The 25,172-nt window shown below is 40.6% G+C and overlaps 1 protein-coding gene across 1 annotated transcript in view; it reads left to right on the forward strand.

Annotated features, from left to right (window-relative positions):
• The window catches only part of GLRA2 (glycine receptor alpha 2), a 199,333-nt gene that overhangs the window by 50,653 nt on the left and 123,508 nt on the right, over window positions 1-25,172 (forward strand). The window contains exons 4-7 of the mRNA XM_049704454.1: window positions 453-676; window positions 18,272-18,354; window positions 21,043-21,180; window positions 22,796-23,010. Of these exons, the coding sequence (XP_049560411.1) occupies window positions 453-676; window positions 18,272-18,354; window positions 21,043-21,180; window positions 22,796-23,010 (660 nt within the window). The remainder of the gene's footprint in view (window positions 1-452; window positions 677-18,271; window positions 18,355-21,042; window positions 21,181-22,795; window positions 23,011-25,172) is intronic.

Here is a 25,172-nt window from a genome sequence, read left to right on the forward strand (position 1 = left end):
ATAAGATTTCTACTACCAAAATTACAGAGTGGGTTTTCTTCTGCCCAGAGCATCTGAGCAGATTGAAAATAGAGATCATGTCATTTCTGATTTGGAAAATGAATAGGTTTTATTTGACAATCTGCTATCACAGACTGACTCCTGTACTTATCATTACCTTTTTCTACAGCAAAATCAGATTGAGTTAGTATTATTTCCTCCCAGAACGATTAAGTGAAACAAAAATTCAACCAGCTCAACTTGTTCCATTAGTGTTCTGCTTTGGTCAAGTCTTCTTTCCTTCTCGTCTCTGTTCCCACTCCTAATAGAATTGAGTGGTTTATTTTGACCAAGATATACACAGCTGGGTTTACTCAGATACCAACACTGCATGCATCGAATCAGGCAGAAGAGTGAGGGGAAAATATGCCAGAGTGGGCAAGAAGTAACGCTTACGCATGGCGTTTCTGTAGGACTACCGAGTGAATATTTTTCTGAGACAACAGTGGAATGATTCACGGCTGGCTTATAGCGAGTACCCTGATGATTCTCTGGACTTGGACCCATCGATGCTGGACTCCATTTGGAAACCAGATTTGTTCTTTGCCAATGAGAAGGGGGCCAACTTCCATGATGTCACCACCGACAACAAGTTGCTTCGCATTTCAAAAAATGGCAAAGTGCTCTACAGTATCAGGTAAGCTTCCTTCGGCTGCCCGCTGCTCCCTTCTCCATTTTTCTCCTGACCTAGAGCTGCATGATTCTGCAGGGCAAGATGTATATAAATATTATCCTTTGTGGTCTCTTGTTTATTATTTAAACTTAAAGTTGGTGAGAGTGCCAGTGGTTCCCATGGTCTCAGAAGTGTAATTCTCCATAACCAAAATATATTTGGTTGGATGGTGGGTAGGTGATGGTATCATATAAATATCTGCACAAATATGTTTTTATTTATTTGTTTATTTTATTTATTTATTTTTGGCTGCGTTGGGTCTTCGGTGCTGTGCACGGGCTTTCTCTAGTTGCAGTGAGCCAGGGGTACTCTTCTTTGCAGTGTGCGGACTTCTCATTGCGGTGGCTTCTCTTGTTGCAAAGCACGGGCTCTAGGTGTGCAGGCTCAGTAGTTGTGGCTTGCGGGCTCTAGAGCGCAGGCTCAGTAGTTGTGGCTCACGGGCTTAGTTGCTCCATGGCATATGGGATCGTCCCGAACCTGTGTCCCTTGCATTGGCAGGCAGATTCTCAATCACTGCGCCACCAGGGAAGCCCCATAAATATGTTTTTGATTGGTTCAATAAAGGAAGTGCAGGCCCTTTAGTTCAATTACCACTGAGCATAACATACAAATTCTCATTTCAAATAATTATGCCATTCTATAGCATTTAAACACACACACACACACACACACACACACACACACACACACACACAAAGATTCAATGGCTCAGTATCGTCACTGACAGCATACTTCGAGCTCAGTGAATGGAAAACTGGTTCTAATCCCAGATCTACTTCTAACTAAACATGTGATCTTGATCTGTTAACATTTCTTGGGCTTGAGCTTGGGATAGAAAATTTCTCAGATGCATTTTTGCTTTTTTATTCAAATATGATCTTCTCCAGAATATTCTCCAGAATATCACCCTACAATCAAAATAATCACTCCCTTTTAGGAACTCTCATAATAGTTTCTCTGTGAATCTGTAAGTCTCTGACTTCTTCCTATCCCATATTTTGGCTACTTCTGTACACAAATATAGCATAAGAGCATAGACTTTTGGAATCAGACAAACCTAGAATTAAACTGAAGCTTTGCCACTTACTAAGTTACATAAGCTATAACCTTCAGTTACCTTAATTGGAAAATGGGAAACACCATATTTAACTCAGAGTATTCTTGTGAGAATGAATTATATACAGCAGAGGTCAGCAAATATTTTCTGTAAAGGGCAGATGGAAAGTATTTTAGCTTTGCCAGTCAGACTGTCTCAACTCTCTCAGAGCTACTCAACTCTGCCATTATAGCACAAAACAGCCATAAACAATACTCAAACAATTAGGTGTGGCCATGTTTCAATAAAACTTTATTTACAAAAACAGGTGGTGGACTAGATTTAGCTCTTTGGCCATAGTTTGCCAACCCCTGATATAGAGTAAATAAAAATACTTGCCACAGTTCATGACACAGAGTATGTTCTCAATAAATGAAATGATGGCTGTTTGCATTTTTAAGTTAACATTCTTTCTAAATAATAAGCTCTTTAAAGCCAAGATATTCGGATTTTTCATCTTTTGTAACCCCTCCCAAAGGGCCAAGACAGTGTATTGTATATGAGAGAAATCGAATACATTGAATAAATATTGACATGTTAAAGATTCTTTAGAGAATTCCCCCTTTCTCTCCAATCTTATTACCAACAACAAAAAAAGAGGCAGCTAGTGTCTTTGCAAATGATTTTCACAAGTTTGCAGACTCACCACCACCAAAACTGCATTTCACAACTCTATATACAATTTAGGTCTGTACTGTAGATTCCATTCTTAACCTAGTAATTTCACAGCTTGCTGGTGGCAGATAGCTGCAATGTCTTTTGGAAGGAAAGAGGCTGCTCATTTGTAAAAAGTGGCAAAGTCACCGCTTCCACAAAGAACCAGGGAAACTTCCCCCACTTTATTTTTAAGAAACTTTACATTTATTTTTATAAAAATTTTTAAGGAAACACAGAATATTCCACATGGTGATGCATTTGGTGTAAGATGCAGTATTGGGCACAACCTAAGTTGATGTGACCTGATGAAATGGGACATATATAGAGCATGGTGCTGGGAAGGAGAGTTATAAAAAGCAGCACAGGGTATCAGCTGCTCCAGCTAACCCTCTGGGCCTTGGGTGGCAGTTGCTCTAGTAAATACCTGGCATCATGCACTGCCGAAATAAAACCAGGGTTTTTTTTTTTTCCTTCTGTTCTATAAAGGCCCTTCCATTCTAGAACCATGAAGAATAGAATGTCCCCGAGACTCGATCCAGAGGCAATTCTTCTATCTCTGGTTCCCAGTAGGCTCTGAAATACCCCACAATTGTTTTGGGTTGGGTAGGGTTTGTCCTGTGGCAGGGTGGTTTAGACTTTTCCTTCACTGTGGGTATTCTATGAAATCAGGGGAAAGACCCCTGGTGCAGGAGAACTGGGCATGCCATTTTAGGGAAATACAGCTCCTGGCAGATTTGAATTGCAGGAATCTAATTACTTGCCTGGAAGGGTTTTCAATGAGCCAGACACGGTGCTGGGCCTAGAGATCCAGAGGTGAGTAAAATGTGGTCTCTGTCCTGGAAGGGCTCCAGTCTAACAAGGCAGGCAGACATAAGATAAATTGAGTAGTAGGAATAAATAGGGAACAAGGAAAAGAAAAGTGGCTCTAACTTTGCAAACGAATTCTGTGACTCAAATATTGTTAGAATTTTGGGGTCGGCACCCACACTCCTGTTTACTTGAGTCACTGGACTCAATTTAACTAGAGGATAAGGAGGAATTAGTGCTAATATAGGCCCAGCTGCAGGTCCAACTCAAGTTTAAAGTACAGTTTTTGGTGTCTTAAAGGTGCTGGAAAGTCCTTGCTGACATTCCATTAGGAAGGACTTTCCCTCAACTCTAAGGTTCACAATGCAAATACCCCCAGGAGAGGGAAAACGCTATCCTCAATTCATACTAAGCCATAAAGAGCTGATACGAAATTTTCTTTCTGATAGCAGGTTTAATGTCTGTGAAGAATAGTGACAGCGAGCATGTTGGATGCCTGAGAGGAAAAATCAGATAGGACGAAGAGAGTTAAGAAAGATAGAAGGGAGGCATACAACGGAAGTACCAAAGATAAACTCATGAATTGCCTCCACCTGACACATTTTAATAATTACTTCAACACTGGGCCACGCTAGAAAAATAATGTTCTATGGTTATGTTTTGTATGTGAATTTTCCTAAAACCTAAAGCAAATGGATGGTAGCGTTTCAGCCAGGAAAAGTTCTGTGCTTTCTTAGCTCTGTAGGAGCAGAGGTAGAATTAACTCTGCATGGAAACCAAAGCCCAAGGCTTTGATGGCCAAACAGAACACAGAGAACTCTGCAGCCCACTGACTTCATAACAAGCAAGGTCACACTCCCCAAGAGGTAATATATCTGTTTGCCAGAAGACCAAGATTTTAAAAAGGGAGTGACAATAGACCGGAAATCCATACACGTCCTGCAGATTCAAACACCTGAGGCACCTGAGTAAAATTTAAACAAATCTTTTAAATAGGAACCAAAGGTCTTAGCTCAGTGTTAGAAAATTTCTATCCAGTGATGCAGGACATAGTCTCTGATGATGAAGATGTCAAATCTATTTCTGCCCACTTATCCTCTGATTACTTTTTTAATTATTCACTTCCGTCATATGTTTGATCTTACTCTGTTTTCATGTTTTTCGTTGACCCACCCCATTAAGTATTAACCATTTTTGACCAAAGTGTAGACAAGGACACACATCTTGCTTTGTATACCCTCTTCAGAGACAGTCAAATTCTAAATTCATATTACTTTAAAAGGCCTGAATCCACAGTGGAATAACGAGGTGAGCCTTGGGTATAATACATATTAGTGCTCAAACAATATTTACTGAATTGAATATAATGAATTGTAGTAGAAGTCAGGGCATCATGACCTATGGTATGCAATATGAAAGAGAAAAGGAGAGGGTGAGCATTTTTGTTTTTTTGGGTTTTTTTTTTTATTTTGTTTTTTGTTTTTTGCGGTACGCGGGCCTCTCACTGTTGTGGCCTCTCCCGTTGTGGAGCACAGGCTCCGGACGCGCAGGCTCAGCAGCCATGGCTCACGGGCCCAGCCGCTCCGCGGCACGTGGGATCCTCCCGGACAGGGGTACGAACCCGCGTCCCCTGCATCGGCAGGCGGACTCTCAACCACTGCGCCACCAGGGAAGCTCGAGGGTAAGCATTTTTAAAGAGAAGCAGCTGGTCTCATATGTCCACAATGTCTTTGCTAATATTTGTTTTCTTCCCTTACTTCCCACTGCTTCTGAGACTTCTCCGCCAAAACTCTGACTTTTATAGAAGCATAAGATTTTTTTTTTAATTGAAGGTATTACAGGGCAAAATATCCTTGTTTTACTGATGAGGAAGTGACTTCTTTAAAAAGTTAAATGAGCTAAAATAATGGAGCCCATAAATAGGAAAGCTAGGACAAGAATCAAAGCTCTTGCCTTCTATTTCAGAGCTATCATCTCCTACCCCACATTAATTCTTCATTTACTCCAACTCAAATCCAAAGACACAAACAAATACAATACCAAACACATGTCATTTTCGAACCAACCTTTTGGGGACTCAGTTTTCAAAGGACTAGTGGAGGAAGAAGGTAAGATTTAAGATGAGAATATAAAGTATCTTAAAATTTCGCAAATGTCTAAAAAGACTTTAAATTCAAGATGCCACAATTGACCTTCAAATAGGAAGCTCATTTGATAGTTTTATACAGCATGTATAGCTTATATAGCATATCTACTTTCTGAAAACTTTTACTATCCCAGGGATCAAAGGGCTGAAAAGACCCATTAAAGTTATTAAGTCAACTCCTTACCTTCAGACAACCTGTTGAGAACTTATTCTATTTTTAAAGACCTTCAGAGAAGGAGATTTTATATTCTCTCCTTGGATCTTATAATAAGTTACTCGAACATTGTGCAGAAACTCCTCCTTATATAACTTAAATCATATTTGCTACAACTTAAATCAGTCACTTTTTCCCACATTTGTTAACATGATAAACAAATGGCTACCATTTTTAGAAGGATGGAGGGATTACCTCACTGTTTTTGTTTCATTTTTGAAAATGAAATACATTTTCATCCCACCAGAGTTAGTGGACATATGTTTAGTCACCAAAACTATGCTGCTGGTTTAATTTTACAGTGTGTAAAATCAGCACCAAGATGTTCTTCATCTTGCAGTTTTCAGTTCGCTGTATGGTTCAGAGCGCCTACTCTGAACCTTATGATGTTGAATGTTATCCTGGTTCCTTCTGATACTATAGTAGACTGGGGTTTTACTTTTTTTTTAATTAATTAATTTATTTTTTTTGCGGTACGCGGGCCCCTCACTGCTGTGGCCTCTCCCGTTGCGGAGCACAGGCTCCGGACGCGCAGGCTCAGTGGCCATGGCTCACGGGCCCAGCGGCTCCGCGGCATGTGGGATCTTCCCGGACCAGGGCACGAACCCGTGTCCCCTGCATCGGCAGGCGGCCTCTCAACCACTGCGCCACCAGGGAAGCCCTAGACTGCGGTTTTAGAGTCAAACACCCTTGGGCTAGGGTCTCTGGCCTCAGAACTAGCTGTGTGACCTAGGGAAAATTTGTTCTCTCCCTGAACCTCTATTTCCTCAGCTTTCAAAAAGAGATGATTTGGTTAACTTTAGTAGAATACACTATATGCTATATGCATAGACAGTCCAAAGTGGCATTGCCCTGTACTCTAGGGCCCTTGGTATCTTCTTGTAATTTCATGATTGTGCTTTCTGTCCCAGTCTCTAAGATGAAGAGTAAACTGACCAGGATAGATCCCCACGATCTCCAGACATTATTGTTTGCCTTCAGTGTCTTTTATTTTACTGACCAGGTACCTAGGGGCCCTATGCTACCTGCCAACTGCACAGAGTTCTCCAAACAATAAATAGTTATGGGATTGATCCTCTACAACAGCACCCCGCATCATCAAGACATCTGAGCCCCTCATCATCAAACTTTATCTGACCTGAAACTTATTCCTTTATGGTGTTAGAGGTGATTTACTTGTTAATTCCTTTTGATTCAGTTCATAATTGCAGGTGTTGATGATTCAGTGTTCCACCATCCCAGTAGTATCTGAGTTGTCATAGAGAACTCTTGGGGATTGACATGCCTTCTACCTCTGATGATAGATTACAGGCACCACTGAGAGTAGGTGGGGTGTAGATTTCTAGACAGACATCCAACAGAGCTCCCCAAATAATCCTAATGACCAACTCCATCCGCACACATAAAAGGCCAACTTTTCTGACAAAGCCTCCCACCCTTGACTCATCCTACAGCCTGATGCAAGAACTTCAAAGATTCTAACTTTGGCTATAGAATGATTTTTATGGCATAGGAAAAAAGAACATTCTTTATTTAGATGTCAGAGCTGAAAACAGAATGCACAGTGAACTAAGACCTGCCTAAATGTTACCAATGCTGATACTTTGATTATCTTACTCTCAGTTGTGATGAGACATGTAAGCCCATATTTTCTATTAGAAGTCAGCTATGCAAAGCTGTGATTTCTTCTCTCTGTGCATATTTGGATCATGTTTATCTTTATATCCTATAATCCAGGCAAAATTACATTCTCATCTTCCAAATCTGTGTCCAAATCCTCATTAGTTTTGGGACTTGACTTAATGCAGTAATTAATGACTGTAACGTAAGCGCCCACATCAGAATTAAGCAATGAGGCTTCAGAGAAGTGCTGGAAAATGCCATGGAAACCACGATTCCCTTCTTCCTAGGGCAAGCAAGGTTGGGAGGGTGGGAGGTGCTGGCATGCATATATGCCGGTGGCTTCAGCAGGAGCTGAGCTAAGTGGTGCAGAGGGGGCACTTTTGGACAGTGGTCCTCAAAAAAGATGCGTCTGAAGGTAGAAGCATTAAAGTCTAGAAAGTGTGTTCTGTACATGACAGACTCTTAAAGTGCTGGAAAGCTCTGCTGAGCTCCTGATTGGGTTCAGAAAGACACATACACTCAAGGGCATAATACTGGTTCAAACACAACAGAGTAAGGATTTTACCCTTGTCTGAAGGAAAAAAAGGGGGTTATGCAATGAAATACATGGCAGGTGGCATGACCACTTTTCCTTGACTGTTTGCCTGATTGGACTAGCAATAGCAACCAGTAGGTTTTTCTCCATTTGGAGGTGACTTTCCACTGCATTAACATTCATTAGAGTTTGCTCTGAAGGTGATGGCGCAAAGAACAGAATACCAAGAAGGTAGCTTAGGGCATCAGGAGAGCCACACCTCCTTCCATCATTTACTGTATCCCCTAGGCTCAAAGATCAGCCTCTCTAACGCCATCAGTTTATTATTCTGAGTTTCGGTTTCCTTACTATAAAATGAGATTGAACCAGGAGATGAGATCAAGTCTGAGGCTCCTTCTAGCTCCGTCATAAGTCTCTAATAAGTCTCAAAATGATCTCCTCTTTCCCAAACCGCAAAATTCCTTCTGGATGAGGAAATAAGAGTGGGTCCTTCATGTCCCTTAGGGTTTGGGAGCCAGCAAGAGGGGATTCTGAATTGTAAGGTGCCTATCTCAAACTACTTTGGGATCTTTGAACCGTTTCCTCCCAAACTGAACATCTGAGGAGAGGAACTGATTTTGGAGTGGGGTAGGGAAGGTTGGACTACCTGTTGTTTAAGAGGCAGCCTTATACTCAACATATAGTTTACACCGTGACAAATACTTAACACTGAGCTCCCTATTGAGAAATTTCCCAATAGCAAATTAGATCATTTCTACCCTCTGATTCAACCAGCAGGAGCACCCATGAGATATTATTTTAGAATGTGTTCATGAATTATGGGTTTATATACTTTCAGACAACTATAAAAGATGGTTGGCTAGGATAATTATTAACTGGATATATAAGACTAAAGGAAATCACCTGGTAGCTTGGAGCCAACAGAGTTCGAGGGCTAGTCTGCCATTATTAATCACCTGACTTTTCCTGTGGCAGGAAGCCAAAGGAAATTCAGAGGTCCTGGTGAACCTGCTCAACTTATGTTGACGTGGGCTTCTGCCTGGTCCACAGTGCTGCTTTTCAAAGGCTCCCTGGATGGCATTAATCCCCAAATAAACACAAATAATATCACCATGGCTCTTATGAAACGCATGAATTACTTTAGTGCATTCTCACAGCACATAATTCAAAGGAAAGACACTCCGTTTTAAAATGGGAAAAAATCGTCTATCCTCAAAGCTCAACAGTCTTTCCAATAAGTCTATCCTTGCTCGTGGCATTTAAAATTACAAACCAACATCTGATACAACATTTATCACCGTACAGTCATTGAAAGACAATTAAGGACATATATAATTATGTGAAGTTCTACAACGTGACACACACTCAGAGCAAGGCCGTCCCATATGGGATTGATCATCCCTTTCCAAGGACAACAGAACAAATGTTTATTCGATGTTTCGTTTTAGTGGGGATATTTTGCTAAATATGAATAGTTAGATGAAAGAAAGCAACAAGTGAGTTAAGAGATTAAAGACAACACTAAGGGGGTGGGGCAGATGTCAGTTCTGAAGTTCAGGAGGACTTGGGTTCAAATCCAGTCTTACTAAGTGACCATGAGAAGTCACTTAATTTTTCTTTGATCTGCAGTTTTTCTCAGTCCCCGATAAATGTTCAGTGAATGTCATAATCACCCTGGGTTGGCTGTAGAATAAGGGGAGGGGAGTGGCGAGACAGTTCTCCCCATTCTTCCTAATCCGTACACACGGACATTCCTTACTCAGTACCTGTTACACTCAGGCTCCACTCACCTTCCATGAGTCCCAAGCAGATGACTACTCTCTGTGCCTTGGGTTTCCTTCCTTTGGGAGGTATATCGCTCCTAGCACAAGTGATAGTTGCATCTTTTTTCAGCTAAGGGCTTGGGCCCCCTCTTCAGCTGCTTGTTAAGAGTCAACTAAGGAATTGTGCTTGGTTTCAAAGTGTTATCTAATCAAGAATGGACCATCCTACCATCTGACCAAGACTCCGTTCTTTCTCTCTCCAACCTTTGCCACCAGAAACAGTGGCCAGCAAGTCTCCGCCAGTTACCACAGCAGAAGTCTTAGTGCAGCAAAATACCAGCAAAGTAACACAGTTTTGCTCTCAGCTGTCAGCAGATGAAAAGTTACTTTGGTTTTCTTAAAACCATATCTGCAGTTCACAAGCACTTGTTCTTTTTCTCTTTCACCAAAAGTAAAATAATCCCAAATAAAACACTGCTATACAGTGCTATTCCCTCTTTTTTCACCTCAGTGTCACCATTAAATAGCTGTGAACTGAGGCAACAGAGTGACTGTGGACAAGTCAGTTGTCATTATTTTCATGTGCAGGCTAATAACATTTTATCTTCATGAATATTTGGTTGTATAAATAAATACTAGCTGTGAAATGACTGAAATTTAAAATGTAACTAAACTGTGGGCAGAATTGGTTATATGACTCTTTGATAATTTGAGCTCTTCTTTCTGATGGTGTTCCATTTAGCCCTCTCCCATTCACCACCTTCAAACCATTTTCGTTCAGGAAATATCAAAACATTTGGAAAAGTTTTAGCTGCAGATTTATCAGTCGCTCTCCAAGTTGAATCCAATCCATATTTGGACTTAATTAACATGGGCCCACCATATGCGTGCACATTTTCTGAAGGGACCAGGCACAGATGGGAGCAGATATTGTATTTCTGTCCTTCCCAGCTAGTAGTGCTCAATGCATATGGGTATTTTCTGTCATGCCTTTATAATGTTTGGTAAACATGGACCTTCCTAGTCAGCCACTGGCATTTTAGTCACGGGACAGGAGTAGAACAGCTGATGAACCAGCAGTGTTGCCATTCATCTCCTGAAAATCCCAAGGTCAACATGGAAAAACAGGTTTTAATATTTATTTGGAATTAACTAAGGGGATAGAGTCTAACTGCACAGCTTACGACCAACCTGGGGTTTACTTTCAGCCCTAGACAATATGGAAAAAATGATTTCTCCCTGGTGTCCTAGCCACAGGGTTCTGAGCCCTGCTATCCACCTAGGTTCATCCTTCTGTTTGATACTCTCAGTATCAAAGTCTGTACTCAGGGATATGGGTAGGGAACCTGAGAAATCTATCAACTCATACAGACAAAGGAGGAAATGACTAACGGTACTTAAGACACCACACTCTCCCTAGATTTGCATCATAATAGTCATGGAAGCCTTTAGCTAAATGTCTATTAGCTCATTATACTTGGCAGCCAAGAATTTTCAACCTTTACTTATATAAAAAAGCACAGCCACATTTCATGCCTTGCCTGCCTAGCCAAGCTTGGACCAATTACTTTTGTCCTCTGTGGATAAAGATCCTTTCGCGGGTACCTTGATTTGATTCAGGATCATCAAATGATTATTGCAAGTCATGCTTCCCTGACAGACCCAAAGGGCCCTCTCGGGATCTAGGTCTGGAAGGGCAGATTATCTGTTCTACCCGATCAGTGTGAGCACTTATTTAGGCCCCAAGGGAGTAATGAAAAGCCTTTTACTTGATTTAGTTCAACTATGTCTGATTTACATAATCTGGAAGGATTCTTTAAATGAGAATTTGAAAACAACTTTAAAAAGTTGAACAATAAATGCAGAACTATTGGGATAGACTCCACTGAAAGAATATATGTATGTACACACACACATATAGACACATATATATTAATATCTCAGTAATGTTAAACTACGATCTCCTTCAAGAGAGAAACTTGAATCAAGTGTCTGTTAAGTATGATGCTCAATAAATGCTTGCCAAAAATTGCTAAATGGATGTAGTAGGTTACAGCCCAGGTGGAATTCTGTTTAACACGAATCCCTCCTCACTAAAGACCTGGAGCTGGTCTTCCTCTGCGCTCTGACCTCCTCCCTGCTCAGTACCAGGAGCTTTTGTAAACTTTTAGTTGGGGTCCATGCAGTGAATGTTGCAGCCACCACCCCAATTTCCTTTGAAAGTTCTCGGCGGCTGATTTTTCTAGTCAGAGACCAGAGACAGCGCCCTGAGTAGAGTTCCACTGTCCACCTTTGCACACTTGTTTGTGTGTTAATGAGCATCTCATCTGGGTTCCTCTCTGCTGTACCTTCCAGCCCTCTTAGCAGCGTTCCCAGTTTTCTAGCCACACCCACCATATTCTTGGCGCCAATGAACTGACCTTGTTATTACTGCCTTGACCTTACCAGCAGGCCACTCCATGGTGACTGAGGCTCGCGATTAAGCCCCCTCGGCTCACTACCCCCGGTCCAATCACTTAGAAGCCTACTTGGGCCTCATTGGCCGGACCTGGTTTCAAGTAGAAAGTCATATTTTCCAAAGAGAGTGCTAGAGCTACTGGAAAATCACAGACCCCTTTCTCAATCCCTTCCTATTTCCCTTTCAAATTTTTCTCCTTTTAGTCCATCACAGGGACAGTACATAAAAGTCCTCCCTTGGGACATGCTGAAGTAGAGCTTCTTAAAATGTGCTCCACAAGACCAGCATCAGTTTACCTGAGCTGCTTCTCAGGAGGGCCTGAGAACCTGCATTCCTACCAAGCCCTTCGGATGACACTTACGCCCACCAGAATTCAAAACCCATGGTGCTAAAGGAGATCTTGATCAGACAACCAGCCTGGTGGGGTCTTTTAATCCAATGACTCCTCTAACTCTTCCCTCCCTCTCCCCATATGTGTGAGTTGTATAAATGATGCACATCTGGGACTTTCCTGGTGGTCCAGTGCTTAAGACTTTGCCTTCTAATGTAGGGGGTGCAGGTTTGATCCCTGGTTGGGGAGCTAAGATCCCACACGCCTCGTGGCCAAAAAACCAAAATATAGAGCAGAAGCAATATTGTAACAAATTCAATAAAGACTTTAAAACACGGTTCCCGTCAAAAAAATCTTTAAAAAAAATAAATAAGTGATGCACATTTAACTTGACTTCTAACTTGCTCCACGATAATTTCATTTAAGGTCTAGGTAGGTTAGGAGGACACTCTTGTTCGATACATGATGCATCCTGTCAAATCTCCCTGACATTAGAATGTCACATGGTTTAGAGATTTCCAGGTACACCTGAGAGGAAAGGGTCAACAGACCTACATTGTACAGTAAGGCTGTCCTAATGTTCTTGGAGAAAGAGTGGATAGCATTCTAGGATGTTGGATGACAAAGCCCTATGGGGGCAACAAATATCTCACCTATATACCCAGACTACCAGAAAGTTCCAATTTTAAGAAGCATTATTATTTGGACTTAAGGCTTTCATCATATTCAAGAGTGGAAATTCACCTATAAGAGGAAATCTTCATGCTGGTCACCGTCACTTACAGTTTAGAATCATAGAAATTTTGAGCAGGATGGGGTCGTGGGTGAGGAATGAGGCCCAGAGATTTAGTTAAGGTCAAATTGCTCTTTCTCTGTAAGTCTGGTCCACCACCCAGGTCCCTGGATCCCCAGTCAATGGTGCTTCTCCTCTGTGAGGTGGCCAGGAGAGGCTGGAGGAGTTTTTAAAAGGAAAAGTCATGGGAAGCCTGGATGCCTGCAGAAAGAATGAAAGGTCTACAACCTATTCTGCTAGCTTCACAGACAAAAAAGGATGATAACAGATTCTTTTTCTAAGGAGGAAATGTGGTAGAGTGGAAAATAATAAATAAACTTTGACATCAATTAAAGTTGGGTTCAAATCTAACTTTGGTTGCTTACTGGTTTTGTGACTTTGGGAAAACGGCTTAACCTCTCTGAGCTCCAATGTGCTTATCTCAAAGACAGAGAATGCTGTGTGCCTCGTGGGATGGTACTCCATGACTGCAAAATAATGACAGCACCTGACCTACAGCAGGTGCTCAGAGAATGATTATCAATACTATCGACATCACTTGAATTTTTATCTTTCCTTATTAAGTATTCTGATCCTAAAAGAACACCACAGGTTCTATCCCCTCTGATATTTCTGTATACTGCTAGGGTTTGCAGTGTGCTACACAGAGTGTGCTAAGCATGGTCTCTGACAGAGGAACAGCAGCAATATACCCGAGACTCTTGCTTTTCCTGAAACACAGAAGCATCCCCTTACCCTTCCTTTCCAAACAAGACAGACTACTATAACCGTCAGAATTCACTCTCTCAAAAGAGGATGCTGGCAATCTTTGCTTTAAGCAGGAAGATCCCTAATGACAATTTGTAATTCCACCTGAAAATTCGTTTTCTCTTCAAGTGGCTTTTTTTCCCTCAAGAATCTTTTGCTGGGAATGGACTTCCACTTCTAATACTGAGTGCCTTATGAACGAGTAGTTGCTTTGTGAGTCAAGGAACCTCCTGTCCGCCATGACGTTATAAAGTTAAGTGATTAGTTCGCATGCTTCTAGCAATAGGAGAACAGTCCTGGCCGTGGACCCAGCTACCTGAGCAAAGCTCAAGGACAGGTGGACAGGGCTTCCGGGCTTTCTTTCAGCTTGATTTGCCTTATTTCTAGTTCCCACTAGAAATGCTAGCAACTTACAGAAAGGGCCAGGCCAGCTTTCTGGCTTCTTTTGCCAGTCTGGGAATTTGGCAACACCCCGTGGGCTCAGAGGACCCTTCTTCTCTTCTAAATCCTCTGTCCTTTCCCATTTCTGCTGAATAAAAGCCTTAAGTTCTCCCACAGAGCTTGAGGATGAAGATTCATTCATTTGCTCAACAAATATTTACTGAATACCTCATCTATTGAAGGCATTATTTTAGATGGCGAAAAAGAGAGAGTTGTAGCCTTTGTGGTTCTTGCATAAGGGAAGAACCTTGCGTAGGAGAGAAATAAGTAAATTTAAAAATATATTTGATTTTAAAAAGTATAACATTAACTCAGTTTACAATGTCTGCATCTATCATTCTTTTAAACTTTAAATAAGGTATAAACCCAAGAGCTGGTTTGATGGCAAGGTGAACTGAATAGGAGAGTAGTAAGGAAGGCGAGGGAGATTTGGGTGGAAGCTGACTTCCTGTGCTTTGTCTTATCCTTTTGCCTTTAAAATCAAAATGTTCACTCAGCCTTCTTACTCTCTATAAAGAAGTAGGGCCTCTATAAGGGAACTTTATTCCTTCCCTTGTGCAAACAGGAGCAGGGGCGCCCTGAATGCATGCATGTCACCACAGTGACAGTGGGAGATGCGCGACAATGCTTCAGGGAATGAGTTCTTTAAGAAAAGTCAAATGGAAGATGGGTGGCCTCAGCTCACCGCCTTCACACGCAATGGCCTTAATATTTTAGATGGTGAGGAAGAGGAGAGCAAATCTGACATGCTGTAGGCAGTGTCTGCTAGCAAAAAATCTGACTTTCAATAAAAATACTTAATTCTGTGAGACCCCCCCAAAAAAAGATGGAGAGCCAGAGGAAAGGGGATAAAAATAGTTCACATTTTAGTATATGTTGTATGTGTCAGTATTATTTGGTGCAATTTCTGCATCTCTGTACAAAATAATATCGTCTCGTTCTTTCCCCAAAACTCATGTTTTTAAATTAAAAGATAGCTTTTAAATAAAGCAGTGGTGGTTACTTTTGAAGGTTCTTGACTGAGAAGAGAGCACATGGGAATGTTCTGGGGTGATGGGAATATTCTAAGTCTGGTCTGGGTGCTTGTTAAACAGGTGGGTATAGATGCAAAAAGGTATCACGCTGTAACTTAAGATTTGTGTATTTTTACTGTGTTTAATATATGCTTCAATGAAAAGGAAAAAAATAAGTAAAAGGCAAGTCTGAGTTTTAGGCCTGCGGATGTGTGGTACACTAGACATCATAAATTATGGGCTCTGTTGGCCATGAAAGAACTGATTAGATCTTTCCAATCGCTTCCCATTTGCTCAGCGGATGACGTGATTTAGCAAAGTGGGGAGCTGTTAACTTGCCTCCTTGTTATTGGCACCCATTGAGTTCCCATACAAAACCTACCTAGAAAGGAAATTAGAAAAATAAATAAGGAAGAAGGGAAATACCCACTGAGTTCTCAGCTGAGACAAAATTCAGAGAGAGTTTCATGCTCATTGGGAATTTCTCTCAGTGGGGTTTTCCATGGCTGTTAATAGTTTTGACCCCAAGAATTCTGGGTCCCTATAGGATTGTTCGATCTGCCACAAAAGCAGAAATATCATGTCTGAAGCCTCTTCCCCCTAAATAAATGTGAAAAGTTCACAGAAGAATTGTATTCAGCAAACCTATGATTAAGAATACTAAAATTGCATTGTTTCCAATAGCAAACAAAATACAACTGAATTTCCTGTTGCACGTTTTTAAGCTGTGTTCATTTTTGCTATTATTATTTTCTAATTTCTCAAAAGTAAACTTTTCAAAATCATAATGAAATTTCCAGGTTTTCTAGTTTTGATTCACTTAAACTATACACATGCCCTCTGATTATTTTTATATGATGGACATATTTTTGTTTGATGTAAGTATTTCCTCTTTAAAAAAATAGAAAAGAATAAATAGATTCTTACTGTGTTGGTAACAGTTTTAAACCCACAGATCCTTTTAAGATTCCCCTCCCTTAATAAAGTGTCAAATTTTTTAAATTTTTTGATTACTAGAGATTTTCATTTTGATTCTTTTACTCTTCCCTTACTTTAAAGAGTTCATGGCATTGATCTCAATAAAATAAAATCTCAAAAAAAAAGTCTTTATGCTGGGAAGAAATGTAAATATCTTTAACTATATTTATACTGCTATCTCTAAATGAACTCCACAACTGACAAAAATTATTTTTCCTGTCTAAAATGTTATTTTAATTCAGATGTTTAGAACCCAAAACTATTGTTTTTCCTTTAGAAACATGGTATTTGTGTTCTCAGAATAGCTCAGAGAAGGTAGGTAATTTATTTAGCAATGAAATACTGTATGTTTGTGGCAAAATTTTAATAATTATAATATAGCAAAACATTATTGAATAAAACATAATTTAATAATTTTACCCTTCAGCTATTGTTTAAAGAAAAGCATGTTTAATTACATAAAGACGGACATCTTAGAATAGCCTACACTTGTCAATATAGATAATGCAGAATGAACAGAGTAAAAAAAAAAATATGAATCATCCCACCAACCAGAACTATCTACTCTTAATATAGTGTTGTGTTTACTTCCAATATTGAAAACATATTTACATAATTGAGATTATACTGCACTGTTTTGTATCTTGCTTTTCCCAGTCACTGTTGTATTTTGATGATTTTGAAGATTGTCAGCATGGATTCTTTGTCTAACCTCACTTCAAATCCCAAATCTTTTCTTTCTTTAAAGTAACTGGGCCACTCTTTTTTTAATTTTGTCTTGGCTTGTATAGAAGGTATAACATGAAGCTGAGAAAGGAAAGAGAAGGGAACCAGGAGGGGAGAGCATGACAGAAAGGGAGAGTTTAGGTAATGGTGTAAAAGTCAGAGGGGTCTATGGATAGAAAAGATGTTTGAGAGAAAATGAACAGAAGTTGGAGCAGTGAACTTCAGAATAACATGGATTCTAGCATTAGAGCTAAATGGCAATGAGCATCATTTGATCCTACCCAATCATTTGGTGAGGATGCGTGTTTATTGAATTTAAGGTCTTGCTTTGGGGACAGAGACAGTTGCAGGCAGTACTTGAAAGGGAACACAAGTCTGCTGATTCTCAACCTTAATTTCCTCCCTTGAATCTCTGAGGTATAGAAAAACTGAAGAGCAAGAGATGTGTACCATTTCCTTGAGGACTAAAAAAGGAAATAGTAGAAAAGAGGTGGTGGCTTAATCAATATCCTGATAAAAGACTTGATCAGAGCTGGCTGGAGCTTGGAAAGTTAAGGAAAGGGGGAGCACAGTAGTCCCCCCAGGGTGCAGAGAGGAGAAGACTATGTATTTATACAAGCCACCATCCTCAAATGGTTTTGTTTTTTTTAGATCAAGGATTACCTGCTCCAGATTTGTCAAAATTCTAGAATGAATGCTACAATGTACAACTGACCTATCCATGTAGTTAGCAAATGAAAATATATTGAAGTTTTTGCCCACCTGATGGAAGGAGAACGAATACTTATCACAATCAATTATGCTTATCACATCATTTATTGTCCTTGAAGCAAAGCCCACCTGTCCAATTCTAAAGCAGTATAAACTTTACGCCTTTTGGACATCAGTGTGTGTAAGAAGAGCCCACGGTTCTTGTTACACTACTTCTCAGTGCTCTTCTCGATTCTAGAATAAGCGTGAGACCAGTGCCACTGGGGAGATGAGACTCAGAGGCTGGAAGATGGGAAATGGAGAGTAAGGGGTTACAGCGAAATTGTACAGTATTTTAAAACTTTACCAATGACTACTGTTCATTTGAAAATTAGAAAGCATTGTCCTGAGTGAGAGCCGAGACTTCATTACTTGAATCACTGTCACTCTGCTTAATGCAAAATGTGTTTTTGGTTTGCTTCTCAAGAACCAGACCTCAAAAATTAAAAACTTGTTTTAAAAATTTGTTTTCTCTGCTAAGGCTCACCTTGACCTTATCCTGTCCCATGGACTTGAAGAATTTTCCAATGGATGTCCAGACGTGTACAATGCAGCTGGAGAGTTGTAAGTCACTACTACTGAAATAACCACCTGCTTGTTTTAACCAATGACCTGGTTCTTTCAATGTGTCATTAAGGAGAAAAAACCCGTAAGACTCATTCTCTACCTACTTAACAACTCCCGAGGTCCTTAAGGGAAGGACAAGCAAAAGTGAATGTGTGTGCATGTCTTATATCCAATAGAGAGAAGACCATGTTTCAAGGTAAAATGCCAAATAACTTGCCCTTCCTCAAAAAATGAGCCTGATTTAGTAAGCTTTTCTTTGAAATGAAAATGTCTCCTGGGAAAATTAAGATTATTAGTCATTTAACCTCTATAATGAATCACATTCTAGTCAGAAAATTGTATCTCCTTCTATCTCATGCTTGTATAGACCTTCACCCCAAAGGAATTTTGGCAGGAAGGGCTAATTGATTTGAGGACAAGATGCAGGGGCCTTAGCCAGAGGAGGAAACAAAAATGAGGGGCATGAGATGATAAGGAATAAAGGCATCTCCCTTAGATGGGCAATGGATATCCAAAGGCCTGGTGAAGGGAATAGGAAAACGCTACTACTTTGTCCCCTTTATGTCATGGTCCTGACGCCGCTGAAATCTTTGACATGTGCCGTAAGTTGCTGATGCCTCCAGGTAATGGGATTTTTAGACAGGAGACATGAAGTGTTTTCTGGCTTGCTCTGTCAGTTCCTCTGTTTGTAAAATGCAGAGAATAATAAGTGCTACTGACCTACAGGGATGTTAGGAGATCTAATGAGGCAGGGGCAAGAAAATACTTTTAACTTCTTGGTTTAGAAAAATAACAAATGTAAAAAGACATATCAACTATTATTAAAAGAGGCGGTGACAGGGTTTCCTTCTGATCATTTAAAATCACTGTAGACTTCCCTTGAAACTTCCTACAGAAATAAACAAAATAATGAAGCATCTTTGTTTGAAGAATTTGTCAGGAATAAAATGAGAATTTCTGGTTTACAATAGGCTTTATGTATTCATATTTTCCCTATCGCCCCTTCTCTTGAGAAGACAGTTAAGAAAAACTTTTTCCTACATAATGATTCCTTCTTCGTGACTTCTCTACTGCTCCCAACTCTCCCCTGACTCAACCCAACACTTAGTTTCTCTATAAAACAGCAACCATAGCTGTCATCTGAGGCTCCTCCAAGGCTTAAAAACTCCAATTAGTAAATATGCTTGGCCCTTGCAGGACCTAGAAGTAATGAAATGAAAGAAGCAGTGATGTGTTTACCACTGACTTTGACTGTGAAGGGTGGGAATTGCTCTTTACTTTTCTACCCTCATATCACGTCCTCCTTCCCCACATCTTTACCTCTTCTGTTTGCCCCCAGCTGGGGTTTCCGGGTGGCTGACAAGGACTATTATTGTAGTGGTCAGCAAGAAGCTGACCAGACAAGAATAGGGGTGTTTGGCAAGCTTCTAGTATTTGGTGGAGATACTCAAGAAGGGCTCATGCAGCACTGATGTGGAAGAGATAGGGTTGGCCATTCTCTCTGTGGACCATTAATGCTTACACGAAGTCCCCTTTGTGATTCCTTGCTTGTTCTTATTTTCTGGCTTTGAATGGAAAAGGTGGCCCAAAGAAAGAGGAAAGTAGATTCCAATTAGCTTTGCCATTGATTTCTGGGTAGCTTTGGTGAGTCACTACCTTGCAGTAAACAAGAATAAGAATCTATAAACTTAATAAACTTGCTGAGGTTACTGGCCAGCCAAAACCTCACATAATAACCTTGTCCTCCTCAATCTCCTTTTAGAGTTCCAATATCACAAATAAAGGAAGAAGGGGGAGAACTGATGCCTGAAAAAAGAGTAGCCTTCATTTCCGGGGTGTAAAAAACCCAGAAGCCCTTGACATAATGACCTAGTTAGCAGGAGCTTGGAGACTAAGTGCTAACTTCGGTTTACTAAACTGGTAACAGTCTTACTCTGGATGGTTCAAAAGTCATATAACAATATGACTTTATATAACAGAGCATCTGTTTTACTTCATATTAATCATTGTGATGTGTGGGCCCCTTTAGCAAGACACCAGCACAAATGAATATGCTTGACTTGCATATCCCACAGCTTCCTCTTAGGTTACCTGCCTATAGCCTTCCCCGCTTGCTAAAGTAACTGAGGATTGACCATAATGACTTGAACATAAACTTTCTCAAAACAAAGCTAATAGACCCTAGGAGAGGGGCCAAGTTTGCAATGGAAATCTTTTAAGCAGGCCTGTGATAAATCCATTCTCTTTTTTTTTTTAAAAAAAAGGAATGTTTTTCATTTGAAATACTGACTGGTGCCGTGAACTGCATTGTCTTAATGGATATCCACAGACACAGCTCTTTAAAGTAAAGACAATCTTCAAAGGATTTTTGTTTGTTTACTTGTTTGTTCTTCAGAAACATTTAGTGGATAGAGCGGGCAGAAGAAAAATGGACTTTATAAGTTCCATTCTCCCATTACACAGAAAAAAAAATCATTCAGAAATAGCTTGTTGTCTTCCATTTCTTTGGCTCCAATGACATGTAGTTGTCATGATGACTGCAGCTCTTTTATTTAAAAATGCTCTTGAATTGATCGAGCATATGTCGCTTTAGATAATGTCCTTGTTTGTTTCTTTACGTGGCTAGACTTTCAAGCTTTCTTGGAAAGATTCATTCAATTTTTTACTATGATTTGTTTACTCCAGTTGGGTACACGATGAATGACCTGATATTTGAGTGGTTAAGTGATGGTCCAGTTCAAGTTGCTGAAGGACTGACACTGCCTCAGTTCATTCTGAAAGAAGAGAAGGAGCTCGGCTACTGCACAAAGCACTACAACACTGGTAAGTTTCCTTTGAGCTGCTAAACCCAAGTGGGCTCCATCTGCCGCTTGGAGTATATATCCCATCACCTTAATTGCCGCATATTTACCAAGAAAGTGGAGCTATGAGGCACGGTCCTGGGCTTGGGTCAAAATGCCCTCAACACATAAGATGCCTATATCCTTTCGAACAGGTCAGGGAGCCCAACAGATAATTTTTCCAAGAGAGAGAGAAGGAAAGAGATTTGGGGATCTTTTGCTGCTCTCTTGCTGACCATCTACTATCAAATGAGTCTGAGGAAAAGTGTATGAGACCTTGTAAATGGTGCAGGAAGTGTATGAATTCTCGCCCATTCCCAGCATCCATTCTTGATGTTAGCTCCTCGGGTCAATTTGCACTCTCTGCCTTAGTGGAAGACACAAATAATAACATAGGTCTTTGCAAACCGAGAAATACAGCTGTTGTACTCTCCAGTCCTATAGACAGCGTGTATGAAAATCAGCTTGCGGGGAGTCAGCTGGCTCTAAAGTCATGCATTGTCTGTGGTGCTGACAGACACATGGGTCAGGGGGAGAATGTGAGGTAGTAGCAACAAGTGGGCATCTGTTGTTCCCCGGAAGATTATGCCCGCCGAGTAAAGTTGATAGCCTTTCCTATGAACGTCCTCGTCTGTGATGCCACACAGCTGATCAAGGAGAGGCAGTCGAGACATGATGGTTTGTTCAGTGACTGCTCTGGTCCATGAACACTTGTTCCAGAAGTCAACAGTGCTTCCTATGAAATAACTAAAACCGGACTCTAAGGTGTCCTTCCTGGCCAAGAAGAACCTAACCCTACCTCATAATTTGTGTGAGCTAAGCCGAATTACCTTCTGTGTTTCTAACTCCAAGCCAATTAAAGAGGAAGGAAAGTGGGAAGGGGCAGGAACATCTGTCTCTTAATAGTAGGTTACAAGTTTTAATATCTTTATATGCACTCTATTTTATAGGCAATGCAACACTGTAAACAGATTCTAGGAATATTCTAAATGTCCTCAAGCAATTACCCAGGAGGTTATGACATTTTTACAGTGACTAGATTATATTCATGGTTTCTACAAATGTATATTTTTCTTTTGCTATTGGTAACACAAAGCTAGATACACAATCATCCAAATCCTTTAGGAGCCCCATGTGAACTTTACTACTTAGGAAGGAATGGTTTCAACTATTTCATATTATATGTTATATATTATATGCTGTGTAGTATATGCTATACATATATGTTGTAGGTTATATGTTATATCCTATATATTACATACTATAACCCCCACAAAACATGAATGTTTTCTTTCCAATGGATAGTCTAGAAAATTCTGAAGCTCTGTCTAAATAATCAGGCTGCAACAAGCACAGATTTGAAAATTAAATCTGCCACATGGTTTTGGTCCAGTGACTCTTTAGATCACTCGTTCTCACACTGTCATTTCCATTACGGGTTGAGTTGGAAAAGAGTTGAATTGGGTGTGTAGTGTCAGCGTTTTGTGCGATCTTTCAAATCCATCGTTAATGCTCCTTTTTAATAAAAATAAAGTGGGAGGCTGGAATGGGAAAGATAAATTCAAATTGGATTTTAAATCATCACTTCCTGTTTCCAGGAAAGTTTACCTGCATCGAGGTTAAGTTTCACCTGGAACGCCAGATGGGATATTACTTGATCCAGATGTATATACCCAGTCTGTTGATAGTCATTTTGTCCTGGGTCTCTTTTTGGATAAACATGGATGCAGCCCCTGCCAGAGTTGCACTGGGCATCACGACAGTCTTAACGATGACCACCCAGAGTTCAGGCTCCAGGGCATCTCTGCCAAAGGTAAGAAATCTCCTCACTTGACAACAAGTGACCTGAGAGGTTTGTCAAAGGTCTTACGGGCTGGAGAATTCTGTGAAGACAGAAATGTTTGCTACCCTGCGGCACTGTTGGAGATGCAAATGCAGTAAGAAGAGAATGGAAAGCTGAGTTTGAGAGTTAGAGCTCTGAGGACACGGGGGATCTTCATAATCAGATCAATTAGGGGAAAGGAGATTCAGGGTTGAGAGACAAGAGGAATGAGTGGAGGCAGAAACATGTCTCAGGAATTCTAAGAAGCCCTCGAGTACTTTTGACCTCATATTGTTTATGAGGCACGAAGCTTGCAGGAACTGGAGTAAGACTGATGCAACTTACGTTGTATTGTCAAGCAGTTACTGGGGAGGCTATTGCGATTCACGTGCTCAGTGAAGTCATTTACAGTAATAGAAGAGTGACTTAAGCTCCTGCAAATTTACAGAAAAGCCATATGCGATGAGTATGCATAAGAAATAAAGGTGCAGTATGAGGGTGCATCAAATCAGACACACGGGTGTTCGCTATGCCTTAATCTACCTTCATGGCTAATAACACTACTATTTTAAGCGACACAGTTACCTAGAGAACAGTGGACTCACTGAAGATGCTGAAAATTCTGGCTACTGTGGTAGGTTGACAGAGAAGTGTGGAGTGGATATTGGGGACAGAAGGACATTTTGTAGCACCCTGAATAAGAAATCATAATGGCTACATAATCTCTTTTTATGTAAGAGCGGCCCTCTGCATTTGTAAATATTGCTTAAGCAAGTAATGATAAATGTTCTGCTTGTGAAATGCCCCAGCACCCCAAAATGTGCCTATGTGTATTTCCCCCTTTCACTGAGTACATTGAGCCATTAGCCTCAATTTTCCAGGAATCTGAGTTCAATTAGTATTCAGTATACACTGTCTCATACTGGTTTAGCAGTCCCTCCAAAACTCAGTTCCAGAAAGTAACTGAGATGTAATCCCCTATCTTGGCTGGCTTGGGCTTATGTTCAGTTGTGCTGCAACTGACATGACGAGAAATGTTATATAATGCTCCACATTACCTCCTATGTTGGAAGATAAGATGACGTACAGAAGAGGCCTTTGGCTATAATGGAGTGGGGTTGAACAGTGGGAAAATAGTTATACAAATTTTTCAAGTTCCATGCCTCCAAAGATAAACATTAGATTTTGTATGCTAATAGAGAAAGGAATAGACCTGTCTCCGATACTTTTTTACTTTCTAGAATAACAAATAGTACGAAATACCTGTGTCATATTTCTGTTGCAATACAGATGTCAAAAATGGTAACAGCTTTTTTTTTCCACTACATAATCACAAATCAATATTGCCTAATACAAATTCTAATCCCCTCTGTACCTCCTTCCAAACAGGTTCATTTGATTATATCCCGTTATTTATTAGCTACTGCTATCACTGTAATGCCATGCCATTAAACACTAGGACACACAAATATATTTTACATTTTACTAGACAGCTAAAGTACTGGCGGCACACTGCAAGCAGATAATGTGAAAACATAAGACATTTAGCCTCCAACTACTCATTGCTGCCAAAAGAACAGTCATTTATTTTCAAAATGAGAGCTTGAGGTTTTTTACAAATTTGTTATTCATTCTTATTAGCCATTGTGATTTTACATGGTCAAAACTATTGTTAAAAAGGAGATCAATCAAGGCGGTAGAATAGGAAGACATGGAAGTCACCTCCCCCCATGAACACATCAAAAATATATCTACATGTGGAACAGTTCTCATTGAAAACTAACTGGAAACTGGCAGAAAGACTCCTGTACAACCAAGGCTATAAGAAAGATACATATGGAATTGGGTAGGAAGGGAAGAAAAGCAATCAGGTCAGGACCTATGCCCCTGGGAGGGGACTCAGAGGAAAAGGGAGAACACATGAACAGACGCCCGCCTTGGGGAGTGAGCAGTGAGAACCACAATTGGAAGCCCCAGTCCTGGCATCCTACACAGGGAAGACAAGCCCCCTTGGCTGCCGGAAGGACCACTGGGACTAACAGGAGGGCTGGGGGAAGCCTGGACCCCGCTCCTGAGGAACATGCATGTGCACGAGTGCTTGTGCACTGGCTTGCTCCTGGGGCAGGGCAGAGAGGGTGGTGAGAGGACTGCTC

This window comes from Orcinus orca, chromosome X (genome assembly GCF_937001465.1).
Source record: "Orcinus orca chromosome X, mOrcOrc1.1, whole genome shotgun sequence".
In the NCBI taxonomy this organism is placed as follows: Eukaryota; Metazoa; Chordata; class Mammalia; order Artiodactyla; family Delphinidae; genus Orcinus; species Orcinus orca.